This window comes from Cherax quadricarinatus, chromosome 24 (genome assembly GCF_038502225.1).
Source record: "Cherax quadricarinatus isolate ZL_2023a chromosome 24, ASM3850222v1, whole genome shotgun sequence".
NCBI lineage: Eukaryota > Metazoa > Arthropoda > Malacostraca > Decapoda > Parastacidae > Cherax > Cherax quadricarinatus.
Genome location: NC_091315.1, coordinates 39,554,776 through 39,573,586, shown reverse-complemented (window position 1 = coordinate 39,573,586; position 18,811 = coordinate 39,554,776). Strand labels below are relative to the sequence as shown.

The following is an 18,811-nucleotide window of genomic DNA, read 5'->3' as shown; positions in this document are numbered from 1 at the left end:
CCTGGCTACAACGTGAACCTTCCTCTTATGAGATACACAAATGCTGAAGCTTCAAGTGAGAGCTGACAGTCAAGTTATCACATAAAAAATGAAAACAGTGGAAAATATGGTGTAAACCATATTATATTCTTTCTAGACACATGTGCATCTGTCTTAATTCTTCATCTTGTTGGTACTGAATACCATTCATGTACAACTTGTCAGATACAACATCATGGAATCTTGGTTCAAAGGACATCTACACATCTTTTTTGCTTACTTCTGGTCCATCCCTTGGGTATGTTCTATGTACTCCCACCGAGAAATACCATCTACCAGTGCACAATGCCTTCATCTGCTGCACATCCCTCATCTGATGCCAGTATATAAGTGCCAGTCTTCATGCCTGTGCTTCAGAGTCTTCAAGACTACAGTGCTCATCACCAACTCCAAGGCTATGGGACTGATTACCTCATATTTTGTATATAGTTCTACAGTTTTCCCATTATGTCCTTGATGGCAAAACACCTACAAATAAAGATACCCAGCTGTTGTGTGTGTCTAATTCCTCATCTTGTCAGTACTGAATACTATTCATGTACAAACTAAGTTGCAGACATAAGAATTTTCCCTCAGTTTGTCTTACAATGGGAGAACTGCTGATCATTACATTTAGTTGGACATTTGCAGCTGTTTCCAAGCATCATGTAGAAGGTTTTGTCAATATTAAGAAAGAGTTTATTAGTAGTCATCCATATAGATATTTTTAGGAGCTCCTCATTAACAGTGTTGTTGAGAGAAGTCAGATTTGAGTGGGAGATGACAAAAGTTGTGTCGTCTGCAAACAGAAGAGGTTCAAGACTAGACAAGATGTATTTGGGAGATCATTGATTTATAAATCAAACTACCTTGTTCTTCCCCTTCAAGGGGGGCTCCTTGGCATGGTGAAGAGGCTCTTGGTCTGAGGAATTAGACCTGTCGGTCTCCTTCCTCAGACCAAACCTAATTACCCCCCAATCCTCCCTTCCCTATCCCATCCTTCCCTTTTTCCTTTCCTCCTCCTCCTCACCTCTCCCTTTTGCCCTTTGGAATTTTCCCACAGGCGTGCTAGTTCCTAGGTAGGGGAAAGGGTACCGGGGTCTATCCCATTCCGTTGAGGTTCTTGGCGGTGGTGTAGTTAGCCGTGGAATCTGGATCGCCTGGGGATGTCCCGATCCCTCTCCGGTATCCCAGAGGCTGGCTTTGGGTGTCTTTCGGGCAACGGGTGTATTTCTGGAAGCCACCTTTCGGATTCCGGAGGTGGTGGCCAAAGGAGGTGTGCTTTGTGGCGGATATCCGGCCGCCCTCTCTTTTGTCCACCGAGGTAGCTCGGCAGATGTGAGGTTGCTATCCCGGATTGCTGGTTTACTGGTATGAAGGGTAGGGTATGGCATGGGTTCCATGTTGCATCTGCGCTACTTGCGGTGCTGAGGTCCTCTTGGGCGCGGAGGGAGATTTCTGGCCCTTTCATTCCTCCTAGGGACTATCCCTCCCCAGTCCCCCCTTTTTTTATTCTTTTTTTTATTTTTATTTTTTCTTTCTTTTTTTTTCTTAAAAACAAAAAGAAAGAAGTAACCTAACCATGGAGTACTCGATCCATGACCCCGCTACCCCCGGGCCCTTATTGTTACTGCACCCTGTTCTGACCTCGCCTCGTCTTTTGGCCACTCTTCGGACACTCCTAAGACCCCTGTACCTCTTGCTGGTGCCGTTTCGTCACCCGCTTCAGGTGCCGGGGTTTCGACTGACTCCTTCAATTTGTCTGACCTCCGCTCTCCTTTGACTATGCTTCCGGCCTCTCCCTCCACGGTGCGGCAATTTTCGAATCGCCAGCCCGTCCCACGTCGGACCAACTCTGGTTCCACTTCTAAACGCCAATGACAATCTCCTGATGACGTTACTTCGTTACCTTCCCATTCTACTCTGAAAAGACCGACACGTCATGCACTCCCTCTCCACACCCAGTTTCGGACCACACAATGGACTAAATTCTTTACTTTAAGACTGACTTCTACTACCTATGTTTCCGACCATATGGCAAAGCGCTCATACGCCATGTTGGTAGAGATATTTCCTTTCATGCTCTTAAGAGTGGTACGCGTATCATCACAGTCCAGAATGCTACCCAAGCTCATGATCTTTCTCTTCTTTCACATATCGATACTATTCCTATCACTATCGAAAAACATCATTCCCTCAATTCTTGTAGTGGTACTGTCATTCTGCCCCATACCATAGTCCAACAGAATTTCCAGACATGTGGCAATGACATTCTCGAACAGCTGGAACTCGAAGATCTCCCAATTCTCAAGGTAGACACTTATGTTCTTCCTGCCCACGGGCAGAGACGATACCCTTGCAATGTGGCTCGTTTAACTTTTGACAGCCGTGAACTCCCATCATCTGTTTATGTAGCAGGACATTGGTTACAAGTTCGAAAAGTGATCCCTACACTGCAACAGTGTAGAAATTGCTGGCGATTTGGCCACCCAGCAAAATATTGTAGATCTATAGCCGAATGCCCAGTCTGGTGCCGATGACCATTCTAATACGTCTTGCAGTCGACCTCCCTCTTGCCTTAATTGTCATGAGGCTCACCCTTCGTACTCTCGCCGTTGCCAGGTCTTCTTGAATGAGCGGGAAGTTCTGGAGAAGGGTACAGCCAGAGTGAAGTTTGCTTTCTGCCCGTCTTGTGGCATAAAAGCTTGTTGCCTCGAAGTGGATCCAAGTGTGGTACTTTGACAATATTGACCTTGTACATAACAGTAAGGCCACCCACATCCCTCCTTGCCAGGCCTACTTGAATGAGTGGGAAATTCGTTGCCTCAAAGAGGCAGGAGGTCTCCCTTGTCCTATGGCGGTTTCTCGTCTCCGCCTCCAAGGGAGACTACCCCGTGTTTCTTATTCTCGTGTTTCAAAACGTCCCCCCACTTCTGGGATCCCATCTTCTGCAGCCTCCTCTGCGGTTGCCAGTCCCATAGTCACTCCTGTATCTAATTCTTTTGCTGTCCTGGGCTCAGACGTCCCTACTTCAACACCTCAGTCTGTTCTCACTTCTTCGTGTTCTTCCTCACAAACCCTGGTATCGACAAGACCTCATACGACACCACCTCCCAATCATCCCTCTACTTCTCAGAAGTCCAAAAACATCTCCTTTAACCCCTCCTTCCCTTCATCCACCTCCACACTTTACCTTCCCGGTCTCTGTACCTGGGTCTTCCCCTTTCACTGTCTCGGTTACAAGTGTGGAGGTTCATCCTCCTCCTCATACTGTGCCTTCCTCCCCTGTCCCCTCCCAGGTTTCTGCCTCTTCTATCCCCTCCCACACTTCTCCAGTTCCCTCCACCCTTTCACCCTTCCCCCTACCTTGATACAGTCCATTACAGTTCCAATCTTTACTCAAACTCCTCCTCCTTCCATTTCCAATGTTGTCTCCCATACAACGTCTCTGAACTCCAAAACACTTGAAGCAATCTCTGAATATATTGCAGAGACCAAACCATCAATGGACACTGATCCACCCTCTGTTCCTTCTCTTTCCTCTTCTCCATCTACGCAACTCCTTTCTTTGCAGCGCACCGTTCCTTCGCTGCTTGAACGTTTTCTGCTGCCACTGCATGTGAACTTTTCTAACCCCTCTAGTCTGTAAGTACCCTTACCTGCGGATTTCTAGTATCTTTATCGTTGCCAATCATGGCCTATTTACAGTGGAATATACGCGGCCTCAGGGGTAATCGGGGTGAGCTTCAGACGTTGCTCTCCCAATTTTCCCGTTGGTGTTTGCTTACAAGAACCAAAATTACACTCTGCTGTTATCTATCCCATCTCAGGCTATAATTTATTGTATTCTTCAGATCCTTTTCCTGATGGGACCTTTAATGAAAGTGCCCTTCTTCTACGCAATGATATTCCGTACCATCAGCTATTTCTTCGTACTTCACTGCATTACACAGCAGCCCATATCCACCTGCATAGATGGTATACACTCTGTTCTTTGCACCTCTCTCCTTCTCGAGTATTATCTATTCCGGATATTGCCTTTCTTGTTTCATCATTATCACCACCGATTCTGTTACTTGGTGATTTTAATGCCCATCATTTCCTCTGGGGGAAGTCTCACTGTGATTCCCGTGGCATTCAGTTAGAGGCTTTTCTTGCTACCCACCCCCTCCATGTTTTAAATACAGGTACTCACACCCATTTTGATCCTCGGACTCGTACTCTCTTTTGCATCGATCTCTCGGTCTGCTCTTCCTCTGCCGCATTAAACTTCACCTGGTCTGTTCTCCTGGATTTACATGACAGCGATCATTTCCCAATCATTCTTACTTCCCCTTCATATTCACCATCTCTTCATAACCCATGCTGGCAATTTGATCAGGCAAATTGGGACCTTTACTCACAACTAACTGTTTTTAGTGAGGTACCTTCTTCGTCCTCCATTGATGAGCTTTTACACCTTTTCTCGTCCTCAGTTTTAACTGCAGCTTCTCATTCTATACCCCAAACCTCGGGCAGGCATTCTCAGAAATGCGTGCCTTGGTCTCCTGCTTGTGCTCGTGCAGTACGTTTGAAACGTGCTGCGTGGGGCAGGTACCGGTATAAATGAACCACTGAGAGACTTCTTGATTTTAAGCAGAAGCGTGCGATCGCTCGCCGTGTCATCCGTGACGCTAAACGCACTTGCTGGCGAGACTATGTCTCCACCATCACCTCTGCTTCTTCTGAGTGCAGTCTGGAAAAAAGTACGGAAACTGAGTGGTAAATATTCTCCTGACCTGGCTCCTGTTCTGCGGGTTGCCGGTGTTGATATAGCAAACCCTCTAGATGTTGCCATTGAAATTGGCAATCATCTGGTCCGTATTTCTCTGGGGCTCCATCTCTGCCCCTCGTTTCTTTCCTCAAAGTCTGCCAGAGAGTTAGCACCCTTGGACTTTTCTTGTCTCAGAGAAGAACAGTATATTGTGTCTTTTACACTTCAGGAACTGGAGGCAACACTCTCAGCTTGCCGATCATCGACAGCTGGGCCCAATGACATTCATATTCGTATGTTACAACATTTACATCAGTCAGCCCTTGCAGTCCTCTTATGCCTTTTCAATCTTATTTGGTCACAAGGAGTTCTTTCAGAGCTGTGGAAATCTGCCATTGTTCTTCCTTTCTGCAAACTGGGTACTACAGGACATGAAGCCTCCCACTATCGTCCCATCGCTCTTACCAGTGCAGTTTGCAGAGTGATGGAACGTCTGGTAAATAGACGCTTAATGCGGTATTTAGAGACACACAACAGTCTCTCCACTCGTCAATATGGCTTTCGTAAGGACCGTTCTACCATAGACCAATTACTACATTTGGATACGTATGTTCGTAATGACTTTGCGAATAACCACTCAGTTATTGCCATATTTTTTGACCTAGAGAAGGCATATGTCACAACTTGGAGATATAATATTTTGGCCCAAGCCCACTCCTTAGGCCTCCGAGGCAATCTACCATCTTTCCTTAAGAACTTTTTAACTGACAGACATTTCCGTGGTCGAGTCAATAATGTGCTCTCCCCGGACTTTGTCCAAGCTGAAGGTGTCCCTCAGGGATGTGTTCTGAGCACATCACTTTTTCTCCTTGCTATAAATGATTTGGCCTCTGTTTTTCCATCCAATATTTGGTCATTACTCTATGTAGATGACTTCGCTATTGCTTGTGCAGGCGCTGACTGTTGCCTCATTACAGTTTCTCTCCAGCATGCGGTCGACCGTGTTTCCAATTGGGCCACCATGCATGGGTTTAAATTTTCCACTACCAAAACTCACCAAATTACTTTCACTAGACGCTCTGTCATCTCCGATCATCCTTTGTACCTCTATGGCTCCCGTATCCCTGAACATGATAGTCAGGTTTCTTGGCCTTCTCTTTGACCGTAGGTTATCCTGGAAACCTCACATTACCTCTCCAAAGGCAACTTGTCACAGCCGGCTGAACCTTCTTAAAACCCTTGCTCATCTTTCATGGGGAGCTGATAGTCGAACTCTCCTTCACCTACATTCAGCCCTCATTTTATCAAAACTTGATTATGGTGACCAGATCTATTAAGCGGCCTCTCCTGCTACTCTCTCTAGCCTTAACCCCATCCACCACCAAGGATTACGTTTATGCCTTGGTGCTTTTTGCACTTCCCCTGTTGAGAGCCTCTATGCAGAAGCGAATGTTCCATCCTTGTCTGATCGCCGTGATGCCCATTGCCTTCGCTACAATGTGCGCTCTCACGATTTCCGCAATCCTTCCACTTATAGAACGGTCACTGATATTAGTAGACATTCTTCGCCGCCCCTGTTTGCTCCGTCCCTTCTCCCTTCGCCTACATTCGCTTTTGTCTTCCCTTCAGTTACTGCCTATATATGTTCATGTAGCATCTCACTTTTCCCTACCCCCCCTGGGAAGTTCCAGCTGTTCGGGTCTGTTCTTTCTCACTCCCTTGCTCGAAAGCCCAACTGCCTACGGTGGCTTCCCGCTCTTTTTTTTCATGACCACTTCCACTCTCATTCTCATGCCATCGCCGTTTACACAGATGGTTCTAAATCTTCTGACGGCATCGGATTGACAGCAGTGTTTCCGGACAGTGTCGTGCGAGGGCATTTACTATCTTCGGCTAGCATTTTTACTGCTGAATTGTATGCCATTCTTGCAGCACTTATTCATATCGCATCTATGCCTGTGTCATCATTTGTGGTTGTCTCAGACTCCTTTAGTGCTCTACAGACTATACGGAAATTTGATACACCTCACCCCCTAGATCTCCGTATCCAACTTTAGCTATGCCGTATCTCTACCAAGCATAAAGATATTGTTTTTTGTTGGGTCCCTGGTCATGTTGATGTACAGGGCAATGAACAGGCAGACACTGCTGCACGGTCAGCAGTACATGACCTACCAATTTCATATAGAGGTGTTCCATTTCCGGACTATTTTGCTGTAATAGCTACCCACCTTCACACCCGTTGGCAACAACGTTGGTCTGCTCTGCTCAATGACAAACTTTGTTCTATTAAACCGAGTATAGGTTACTGGCCGTCTTCTTGCCACCAGTGCCGAGGTTGGGAGACTACTCTCTCCCGCCTTCGCATTGGCCATACTCGTCTTACTCATGGATATCTCATGGAGAGGCGCCCTGCTCCTCTCTGAGAATTGTCAGGTTCCATTATCGGTCAGCCACATTCTATTAGACTGCCCACTTTATCAACGAGCACGCAGAATATACCTCCAACATCGTCTTCGCTCCGTTGCTCTCTCTTTACCTTCCCTTCTCGCTGATGGACCCACCTTTCATCCGGACTCTCATTGACTTTTTGACAACAGCTGACTTACTTCACAAACTCTGATGATACCTTCAGCCCTTTCTACCTCAATCTCTTGCTGCCCTCTACCCCTGAACTATAAACTGCCCCGCTGTTTTCTGTAACCTACTGATCATGCCTCCCGCCTTCTACCGCCCAATACCCTCGCTTCCTTCCCTACCCTGCAGCGCTGTATAGCCCTTGTGGCTTACTGCTTCTTTTTGATTAAAATAATAATAATAATACCTTGTTCTTGAAATTAGACTAAGTTTTGACTCAAATACTGTGCATTCTATGGGCTTTCAGGTTATTGTATATTTTGTAAATACAATGACAGGATATAAAAAAAAAAAATTAAATTTTACCCTCCAGAGCTCAAGTCTGGCTACCTGGTTTTCCTGAATTCCTTCATAAATGTTACCTTGCTCACACTCAAACTGCACATTAAACTCTGATCCAACGTGCTGACATGAGCCTGCTGGATGATGAAGCCACAAGCACTTAAAACTTCCTTTACTCCTTCCTTCCCTCCAACCATTATTGGGATGACCCTACCCCTCCTTCCTTCCACCCCAGATTTATGATGCATTCTCTTGGTTCTCATTCTGCTCTATCCTCCCTATGCCAAAACCACCTTATCAATATCTTTTGCCCTTAGCCTCCCCCCCACTGTGTAAAGCCCTGAAATTAACCCTTTGAGAGTCCATGCTGTAGATCTATGGCTATATGTTGAGGGTCCAAACCGTAGACCTACGCTATGAGCTCAGCTCACTCTGATAAGCTGTGAGTGGTAAATTTGGGCCTAGATATGAGAGAATACATCTATGTGGTATGTGTGCACCACATAAAACAAATCCTGCAGCACGCAGTGCATAATGAGAAAAAAAAAAGACCCTAATTTTCGATTAAAACAGTGACTTTGCAGTGTTTTTTCGTACGTTTTTATAGTTGTATTTGCGATTTCTTGGTCTCATTTGATAGAATGGAAGATATATTACAGAAATAGAGATGATTTTGATTGGTTTTTGTAATGGAAATGGGTTGAAACTGAGCTCAAAATAGCAGAAATGTTAAATTTTTGCTGATGTTCAAGAGTAAACAAATGATCCCACACGTCTAATACACGCCAGCTGGTCAGTCTAACATATGTTCACAAATGTGGTGATATTATTTATACAATTATTACAGTATTGCATAACAGTAAATCTTCAAATTTTTTGGTTTGAATAAATATTCATTATGTGAATAAAAAATCAAAATGGAATCCATTTGTAAAGCCTGATAACGTAACTAATCAACAGAGGAAATGTTAGTTTAGTTCCAGGAATGCCTGCATTGTTTATCCTGGACCCTATTTTGAAATTAAAATATTTTGAACTTTGCATTAAATTGGCCAAATTACCAGTTTCCAATCACTTTATTTTGTAGTTGGAACAGTTGACTTGGTGATTTCTTGTGCTCAGTCGATAGAATAGAAGTAATACTAGTGAAATAACTAAGAATTTGGTCGACCGGAGTAATATAATTGGCCTAAAATGGGAGCCAAAATCGCCGATGCGTAAATATCGCCGACACATCAAAATTCGCAAGAGCATAATTTCGGCAATTTTCCATCAAATTTTGTACTTTTTGTTTTATTACCTTCAGAAAAAGATTCTCTACCATTTCGTAAGAAAAAAATAAAATTATTTTTTTGAAAACTCTTGGACACTGGTGTGCACTTGGAAATTTGGCCTTTGGACCCTGAAAGGGTTAAAAGCACTCAGTGTCCACATTTTTCAAAAAGAGAAAAAAATGATTTTTTTTATCCTGAAATGGCAAAGAATCTTTTTCTAAAGACAACAGCATCAAAAGTATGAAATTTGATGGAAAACTTATGGAATTATGCAGGAGCAAATTTAGCAGTCTGGGTACAATTTATGCACTGGTGATTTTTGCCCAATTTGAGTCCTAATTTATGCCAATTCCACTGCTTAATTTGACCAAATTCTTTGCTATTTCCCTGGTATGCTTTCCATTCTATCGACTGAGCACAAGAAATTGCCCATTTAGTTATCAAAACTACTCTATAAAGTACACAGAAGTTAGTAATTTGGCCCAGTGACAAAAGCTCTTGCTTCACATTGTGAGGGTCCGGGTTTGATTCCTGGTGAAGGGGTGGAAACATGGGATGTCTTTCCTTACACCGGTTGTCTGGTTCACCCATCAGTAAAATGGCTACCTGGGTGTTAGTCGACTGGCGTGGGTCGCATCTTGGGACAAAAGTGACCTAATTTGCCCAAAATGCGCTGTATAACAAGCGGCTTTCTATATAGTAGTATGTCATTGATGTCAGCTAGGCCTATATACGTTGTACATGTACTTGTAGTAAATATATTATTATCACAGTGGAACCTCTGGTTTCTTTTGCCCTGGTTTTCGTCGAATTCGATTTTTGTGACTTTTTTTCATCAAAATTTTGTCCCAGTTTTCCTTCATCACCTCGGTTTTTGTCCCCTGTACCAAACGTGTCTGTCTGCCCGCACCCACATAAAGCACCCACATGCACGCATTCTGAGTCAGTCTGCCTTTGTTTCTCGTCGAGTGAACATTACCCTGCACTTTCACAGGAAACATTTTGTAATAATCCATTGTTTTTTGTGCTTGTTTATCGAGTGCGACTGTTAACCCTTAAACTGTCCAAACGTAGATCTACGTTTACAAACGTAGCGCTCCGACCTTAATTTTCCCCATTTGAAAGCATGTAAAAAAAATAAAGATCTGTGTTTGGAGCACTATGGAAGTGAACGTAGATCTATGTTTGGACAGTTTAGGGGTTAAATAAGCCACCATGGGGCCAAAGAAAGTTCTGAGTGCCAGCCCTTTGATAAATAAGGTGAAAAATTGTTGCCAGAATGTATCCAAGAGAAGGATTTTGAAGGGTTTGAGGCTGACCCTGACAACCCTGCACCTGTTGTGGAATCTATTGTGACTTTGGGGAAGTCCATGGGATTGGATGCGAGTGGTCAGGATGTGGACGAGTTGGTGGACGACCACAGGGAAGAGCTAACCACTGAAGAGCTGGAACAGCTCTTCAATGGCTTGCTTCAGAGGAGGAGAAAGAGCGGGAGAATGTGCCTTCTTAAGTGATTAAGGACATGTGCAAAGTGGAGTGAGTTGCAAAGTTTTGTGGAGAAATATCACCTTATCAAAGCTGCTGTAAGCCATGTCTACAACATGTCCAATAACAATGCCTTGTCCCATTCTAGGCAAATCTTAAAGAGATGCCAGAAACAGACCTCTCTGGACAGATTTTTTGTGTAACAGGGGTCCAGTGACTCAAGCTGGTCCTAGTGCCAGTAAAAGACAATGTAGGGAAGTAACCCTGGATAGGGACTTGATACCTGAAGGCTTTATGGAAGGGGATTCCCCTTCAAAACAATAACTCCTCCTCCCTCTCCCCTCCTCGCCGTCTTCCATACGCCAACAAGTGTCTTCAATAAAGGTAAGAGTTATATTAAATGTTCATTTATCCATTTCATTAGTCCTTTGTATTTATTTCTCACTGTTTTCTTAAGTAAAACTATATTCTCTATAAAACATTGTTTGTTAATACTTTTGGGTGTTTGGAATGGATTAACTGGATTTACATTATTTCTTATAGGAAATATTGCTTCAGTTTTCGTCAAATTTGGTTTTCGTCAGACTTCCTGGAACGAATTAAAGACGAAAACTGAGGTTCCACTATATATTATTTATTAAATTTTACACAATTAAAAAAATTACAATTTAAAAACAGAGCCCAGAATAAATACTGTAGATAATCCAGACACTAAAATATTTCCTCTTTTCAATTGATGTTCCCAGGCTTTTTCTATATTACACTTGCCTTCCATCTTGAATTCACAAAAAATCAATGATTTACCATATTTCTTGGATAATAAAATATAATATGGAATAATTGGTCGTGGTTTACAGCATCCCAATAATTGAATCAGACGTAGTAAAAATCATAAAACAGACTGGGGGGTGTAAGGGGCATTAACTACCCTCAGGAAAATCTGCAAAAATTTAACATTTCTGTGACTCTGAGGCCGATTTCAAGCCACTTCCTGTCCTTTAACCATCCAAAATCAAATATATTTCAGTAGTATATCTTCTATTCTATCCAATGATACCTAAAAATGGCCAATAAAACTGCAAAAAACATTCTAGAAAACACCAAATTTGCTATTTTAAACCAAACAAGGTCAGAGTTTTGCTTTTTCCTTCATGTACTGCATGGGACAGGATTTTTTATGCTGTACACACGGCGCAGACCCATTTTCTCATATCCAGAACAAAATTTACTGCTCTCAACTTATCTGAAAGAGATGAGCTCATGACAGATCTACATGAGGGACCCTGGTATCAAAAACGTACATCTGTATGATGACAGTGAAAGGATTAATCAGGTCTGAGCAGGGGCAAAAGAAGCATATGTAGGATTTACCCATCATTGTATACAAGATAAAAAGAAAAGACTGACACTCCTGCAGAGTAAAATATTTAACAGGTATCCGTTTCACACTTGTATGGCAGGATGGTAGTTCTCCCTAGGTAGTTGTTGCCTACTAACCTATCTATTATACCTGTGTAATAGGTAAAGCCTTACTCTGAAACCCTCAAATTCACAGTAAGATCAGCCCATACCACCTACTGTACCATACATTTTTTTTTTTAAATCTCTTACCTCTTGCCATTGCTAGCAAGCCGAACAAATAGTTGGTCTGTCTCAGGAACCACTTTTTGGATAAACACCTGCTCATCATCCTGCTCGCCGTAAGGCCCTGAAATACCGTATATACTATTAGGTACATTATATAATGAAAAAATACAGCAATAGAACCTGAGCATCATTATATTTTGATTTAGAAGGGATTGTGAAGAATGTGTAGATGGCCATGTATAAGCAAACACAGTGATTAGTCGGGGAAAAAACAGATAAAACTACAGCGGAATTCCGGTTTTCGCACACTCCAGTTATCGAACACTTCAGTTTTAGGATTTTTTTTTTTTTTTTTTTTTTTTTTTTTGCAAAATTTTGTTCCAGATATCGGACCTTGATCTGCCCGCCCAGGGACGTTGCCATTACTCATCTCGGTCTGCCTCTGTCACTGGCGAGTGAGCATTACTTCATGCATTCCAAAACATTTCGTGGTAATCCCTTGTTTTTGATGCTTGTTTATTAATTGTGACTGTGAAATAAACCACTATGTGCCCAAAGAAAGTTCTTAGTGCCAGCCAGCCCTTTGGTAAAGGGCTGAGAGAGAGACACAGAGAGAGAGAGACAGAGAGAGACAGAGAGAGACAGACAGACAGACAGACAGAGAGACAGAGACAGACAGACAGAGAGAGAGACAGAGAGAGGAGAATGTGCCTTCTTCAGTGATTCTACAATATATGTATGATACAAAAGCAGCAGGAGTTGATAAAGGCTATAGCGCCAGCCAACGATAAAGTGCAGCATTAACAGTGTAGCAAGTAAGTTAAGTTGATGCGGTAGTTGCAGGAATCCTTAACACCCACCCACACAACAATACTAGCATGAAAATTGTAAGAATATACAAAGAAAGTGAAAGATTAAATATACTAATTGATAGATTCACATTTAAAAATGAATTACAATGTTTTAAAGAATTGTACCTAATAACGCATCTGACTAAACTAAGCCAACTAATTTTTCTTATTATGTACCATGCTACTGCTTACATTTATATTTGTTATCACATTTATTGAATTAATTTTACTGTGTAAATCTTTAATGTCTTTATATACATACATTAATTTTTTTTTTTTTTCAACAAGTCGGCCGTTTTCCACCGAGGCAGGGTGACCCAAAAAAAGGAAGAAAATCCCCAAAAAGAAAATACTTTCATCATCATTCAACACTTTCACCATACTCACACATTATCACTGTTTTTGCAGAGGTGCTCAGAATACAACAGTTTAGAAGCATATATGTATAAAGATACACAACATATCCCTCCAAACTGCCAATATCCCAAACCCCTCCTTTAAAGTGCAGGCATTGTACTTCCCATTTCCAGGACTCAAGTCCGACTATATGAAAATAACCGGTTTCCCTGAATCCCTTCACTAAATATTACCCTGCTCACACTCCAACAGATCGTCAGGTCCCAAGTACCATTCGTCTCCATTCACTCCTATCTAACACGCTCACGCACGCTTGCTGGAAGTCCAAGCCCCTCGCCCACAAAACCTCCTTTACCCCTCTCTCCAACCCTTTCGAGGACGACCCCTACCCTGCCTTCCTTCCCCTATAGATTTATATGCTTTCCATGTCATTCTACTTTGATCCATTCTCTCTAAATGACCAAACCACCTCAACAACCCCTCTTCTGCCCTCTGACTAATACTTTTATTAACTCCACACCTTTTCCTAATTTCCACACTCTGAATTTTCTGCATAATATTTACACCACACATTGCCCTTAGACAGGACATCTCCACTGCCTCCAACCATCTCCTCGCTGCTGCATTTACCACCCAAGCTTCACATCCATATAAGAGTGTTGGTACTACTATACTTTCATACATTCCCTTCTTTGCCTCCATAGATAGCGTTTTTTGACTCCACATATACCTCAACGCACCACTCACCTTTTTTCCTTCATCAATTCTATGATTAACCTCATCCTTCATAAATCCATTCGCTGACACGTCAACTCCCAAGTATCTGAAAACATTCACTTCTTCCATAGTTCTCCTCCCCAATTTGATATCCAATTTTTCTTTATCTAAATCATTTGATACCCTCATCACCTTACTCTTTTCTATGTTCACTTTCAACTTTCTACCTTTACACACATTCTCAAACTCATCCACTAACCTTTGCAATTTTTCTTTAGAATCTCCCATAAGCACAGTATCATCAGCAAAAAGTAACTGGGTCAATTCCCATTTTGAATTTGATTCCCCATAATTTAATCCCACCCCTCTCCCGAACACCCTAGCATTTACTTCTTTTACAACCTCGTCTATAAATATATTAAACAACCATGGTGACATTACACATCCCTGTCTAAGACCTACTTTTACCAGGAAGTAGTCTCCCTCTCTTCTACACACCCTAACCTGAGCCTCACTATCCTCATAAAAACTCTTTACAGCATTTAGTAACTTACCACCTATTCCATATACTTGCAACATCTGCCACATTGCTCCTCTATCCACTATCATATGCCTTTTCTAAATCCATAAATGCAATAAAAACTTCCCTACCTTTATCTAAATACTGTTCACATATATGCTTCAATGTAAACACTTGAGCTACACATCCCCTACCCACTCTGAAGCCTCCTTGCTCATCCGCAATCCTACATTCTGTCTTACCTCTAGTTCTTTCAATTATAACCCTACCGTACACTTTTCCTGGTATACTCAGTAAACTTATTCCTCTATAATTTTTACAATCTCTTTTGTCCCCTTTCCCTTTATATAAAGGGACTATACATGCTCTCTGCCAATCCCTAGGTACCTTCCACTCTTTCATACATTTATTAAACAAAAGTACCAACCACTCCAACACTATATCCCCTCCTGCTTTTAACATTTCTGTCATGATCCCATCAGTTCCAGCTGCTTTACCCTTAAAATCTCAAGTTAGGTTCAAGGTTGCCCAAAATGCTCTGCATAACAAGGGGCTTTCCATGTGCAATGTTATTTATATGTCATCTATTTCTATACAAACTATGTCATGTAGAAGAGTGGCACTTATATCCTGGAATCAGACAAAGTACAGCAGACGAAGGCATTGTCATTATTAGGTGGGATTTTCCAGTGGAAGTAGGACATGCCTAATAGTTGGGCCAAGAGTTAGTAAATAGGCTGTAGAGATGTCCTCTGTACCAAATATACAAGTGCCAATCTTCTTGCCTGTGTTTCAGATTCTTCAAGACTACAGTGCTCATCACTTGCTCCTAGGCTAAGGGACTGATTACCTCATCTTCCACTTTCTTCAGTATATATTTCTAGTCTTCAGATTATGTCCATGTATTGTACTGATAAAGCCACTGGATGGTGAAATGTCTACAAAGTAGAGATATCTTTATGTTGCACACATCAAATTCATCAATCCTCCTCCTTTCAACAAACCGGCCATATCCCAACAAGGCAGGGTGGCCCAAAAAGAAAAACGAAAGTTTCTCTTTTTCAAATCTAGTAATATATGCAGGAGAAGGGGGTACTAGCTTCTTACTCCTGGCATTTTAGTCACCTCGTATGACTTGTGGAGGAAGAATTCTGTTCCATCCCCTACCCCATGGAGATAAGCGGAAGTAAACAACAAGAACTAGTAAGAATATGGAAGAAACCCAGAAGGGTGTGTGTATATATATGCTCGTACATGCATGTGTAGTGTGACCTAAGTGTAAGCAGAAGTAGCAAGATGTACCTGAAACCTTGCATATTTATGAGACAAAGAAAAAAGACACCAACAATCCTACCATCATGTAAAAAATTTACAGGTTTCCATTTCACAATCACTTGGCAGGATAGTAGTACCTCCATGGCAGTTGCTGTCTACCAACCTATTACCTCCATCAATGCTCCTTACATTCATTAAATGAAACAATTAATTTGCGAGTAACAGAAATAGTGAATTAATCAGTGCACTGTATACAATATTTAAGCTTACCACAGTCATTTGCAATGGCATAGTAGATATTGGGATCAACCTCATCAATGGTTAGAATTTTGTAAGAGGAAAGAGGTGTTGATCCAGGCTGTGTGGAAATCATGCCCCTGAAGCGTGTGACAGACCAGGTGCGTACGTGGTTATATTCACTGCATACACTTATAAGTAATTTTTCTGAGAGGGTTACCTATGGATCAGAAAAGAAGTAGGTCAACAATACCACCATAAATTTATTGTGCAATAATCAGTATACAAATTAAACTGAATAGCTTCTCCTGCCCAAGGCAACACTACAAAGATGAATTTTTTACTCCTATCATACAGTATTTTGTAGCAATTTTCATAATGCAAATTATTACTACTACATTATTATGCACTATAATATACCATTTACTTCTCTATTTTTATTTTCACATTATGGATTTTTTTTTAGATATTTGTATTTTTATGTGCATAATTCTTTACATAATTTGTAAATTTTTAGTGAAAGCAAGCCATACCTCTAACACCTTAAACAATTATTTTTTTTTTTTTACACTAGTAATTTTTACGGGAACCACCATGTTTAACATCCATCACATTTGTTTAATACGACCCTATTGTTTCATGGCAAATGCCGCCAGGCATGGGATAAGAGGTGAACCATGGTACCTAGCTGCTAGCTGGTGTGCAAGCCTTTGGTTATACAAACATACCCTGAAATCAGATACCACAACACTCAACCCATAAACCTTCATACTCTCTGCAATACCCCCACTCTAGTTGTGGCAACACCAAGATGAATACAACTAAGCATGAATACCATTATTCCCCAAGATATGTCTATAACCCACTATATATAATAATGTCAGATATTTCATGTGCTGCCACATCATATGGGTTTAAACATAAATTAGTCCTATTATAATTACACCAAAATCAAATTCTAAGCATGGTGCATTAATTTATTAAAAGAGAAACCTAAATACTGTGCAAGTGTAAGATATGCCATGGAACAAAAATTCTGAAAAAAAAAAAAAAAAGTACAGAACATCAGCTTGTGTAACATCTAAGAGCTCCTGACTTGAAAGCTATCATACAATATTTGGCAGATCTCACCTTTGTCACAGGATATCTATGAACTGTGAATGTCTGGAAGAGTTGAGGTCCATGACCAACGGTTTCTGGGTGCTGAACAATAACTCTTACTGTTCCAGAACTGGTGCCATATGCAATCTCAATCCAATTGCCACATACATCTGAGTGAAATTCATGGTTCTATGTTAATGAAATTTATGGTTTATATGTTTGTGCACTAATACATAAATAAACTTCAAGGAAGAGCAATCAAGATCTGGTATGACATTTATATTCTAAAATTATAAAGAAATTAAAATACTGAAGGAAGTGACAGTTTCTGATCTAAAGAGGCAACATTAACCATTATGCCTAAAATACACTGTGAACAATATGGTAAGCATTAACATAATTTGTAAATTTTTTTCCAACAAGCCAGCCATCTCCCACAGAGGCAGCATAGCTCAAAAAAGAAAGAAACACTCACACAATCACTGTCTTTGCAGAGGCATGCAGATATGACAGTTCAGATGTCACTCCAAACAGCAAATATCCTAAACCCCTCCTTTAAAGTGCAGGCATTTTACTTCCCACCTCCAGGACTCAAGTCCAGCTAACCAGTTTCCCTGAATCCCCTCACAAAATATTACCCTGCTCACACTTCAATAGCTCGTCAAGTTCCAAAAACCATTCGTCTCCATTCACTCCTATCTAACATGCTCAGACTTGCCTGCTGTATGTCCGAGCCCCTTGCACACAAAACCTCTTTTACCCCCATCCCTTCATCCTTTCCTAGGATGACCCCTACCTCTCCTCCCCTGCACTACAGATTTATACATCCTCCAGGTCATCATATTTTGTTCCATCCTCTCTAAATGAGCAAACCACCTCAACAACCCCTCCTCAGCCCTCTGAATAATACTTTTAGTAACTCCACACCTCCTCCTAATTTTCACACTACGAATTCTCTTCATATTTATACCACACATTGCCCTTAGACACAACATCTCCACTGCCTCCAGCTTCCTCCTTACTGCAGCATTTACAACCCATGCTTCACACCCATGTAAAAATGTTGGTACCACTATACTCTCACACATTCCCTTCTTTGTCTCCATGGATAACATTCTCTGTCTCTACAGATACCTCAATGCACCACCCACCTTTTTTCCTCCATCATGCATAATTTAACCACTGGATAAATGGTCAGCAACAAGCACAAAGTATGGGAATGTCAACAAAATACCAATACTAAGCTTCTACTTGGTGATCTTTATATAAATACTGTATTAATACAAGTAGTAAAAGAAGACAAAGAACCTTACTTGTTTTTGGTGTAAGGTAAACAGAGATAGCAGTGATAATATCATTTGATGGATCATGGTAGAGCTCTGTCACAAGTAAATCATTATCCTTCATTCTCAGAGGAAACTTCTGCATATCTGGAGAGAAACTTGTGTCAAGTTAAACATTCATGAAATTTCTCCACAATGTCTCATAATACTATACTAATAAAAGAATACAGTAGGGCCCCACTTATATAGTAGGTTAGGTTTCAGGCTACCACCATAAAGTGGAAATCGTCATCAAGTGGAATGCCCTTTTTTTCCACTAATAAATGCACATAAATACTACATAATAAATTTACAATAACATATATTATGTTAGCAATAGAAATAGGCATTAAAAACAAACAATAAAAAAGTAAAATACACATATAGTACACTCA

General features: G+C 41.4%; 2 protein-coding genes across 5 annotated transcripts in view; one reads left to right on the top strand and one right to left on the bottom strand.

The window, feature by feature from the left end:
• LOC128690935 (optic atrophy 3 protein homolog) overlaps window positions 1-15,954 on the top strand; it is a 105,676-nt gene extending 89,722 nt beyond the window's left edge. The window contains exon 6 of one of the 2 annotated variants that reach the window (XM_053779723.2): window positions 15,278-15,954. The gene's annotated coding sequence lies outside the window, so the exon portion shown is untranslated. Of the gene's footprint in view, window positions 1-204; window positions 816-15,277 lie in introns of those variants that run through there. The other variant, XM_070088388.1, reaches the window with a different exon arrangement.
• LOC128690933 (SH3KBP1-binding protein 1) overlaps window positions 1-18,811 on the bottom strand; it is an 82,188-nt gene that overhangs the window by 13,025 nt on the left and 50,352 nt on the right. For all 3 annotated transcript variants that reach the window (XM_053779717.2, XM_053779718.2, XM_070088387.1), the window contains 4 exons: window positions 18,408-18,524; window positions 17,125-17,264; window positions 16,027-16,213; window positions 12,061-12,157 (listed from right to left, as the gene is read on the bottom strand). In XM_053779717.2, the coding sequence (XP_053635692.1) occupies window positions 12,061-12,157; window positions 16,027-16,213; window positions 17,125-17,264; window positions 18,408-18,524 (541 nt within the window). The remainder of the gene's footprint in view (window positions 1-12,060; window positions 12,158-16,026; window positions 16,214-17,124; window positions 17,265-18,407; window positions 18,525-18,811) is intronic.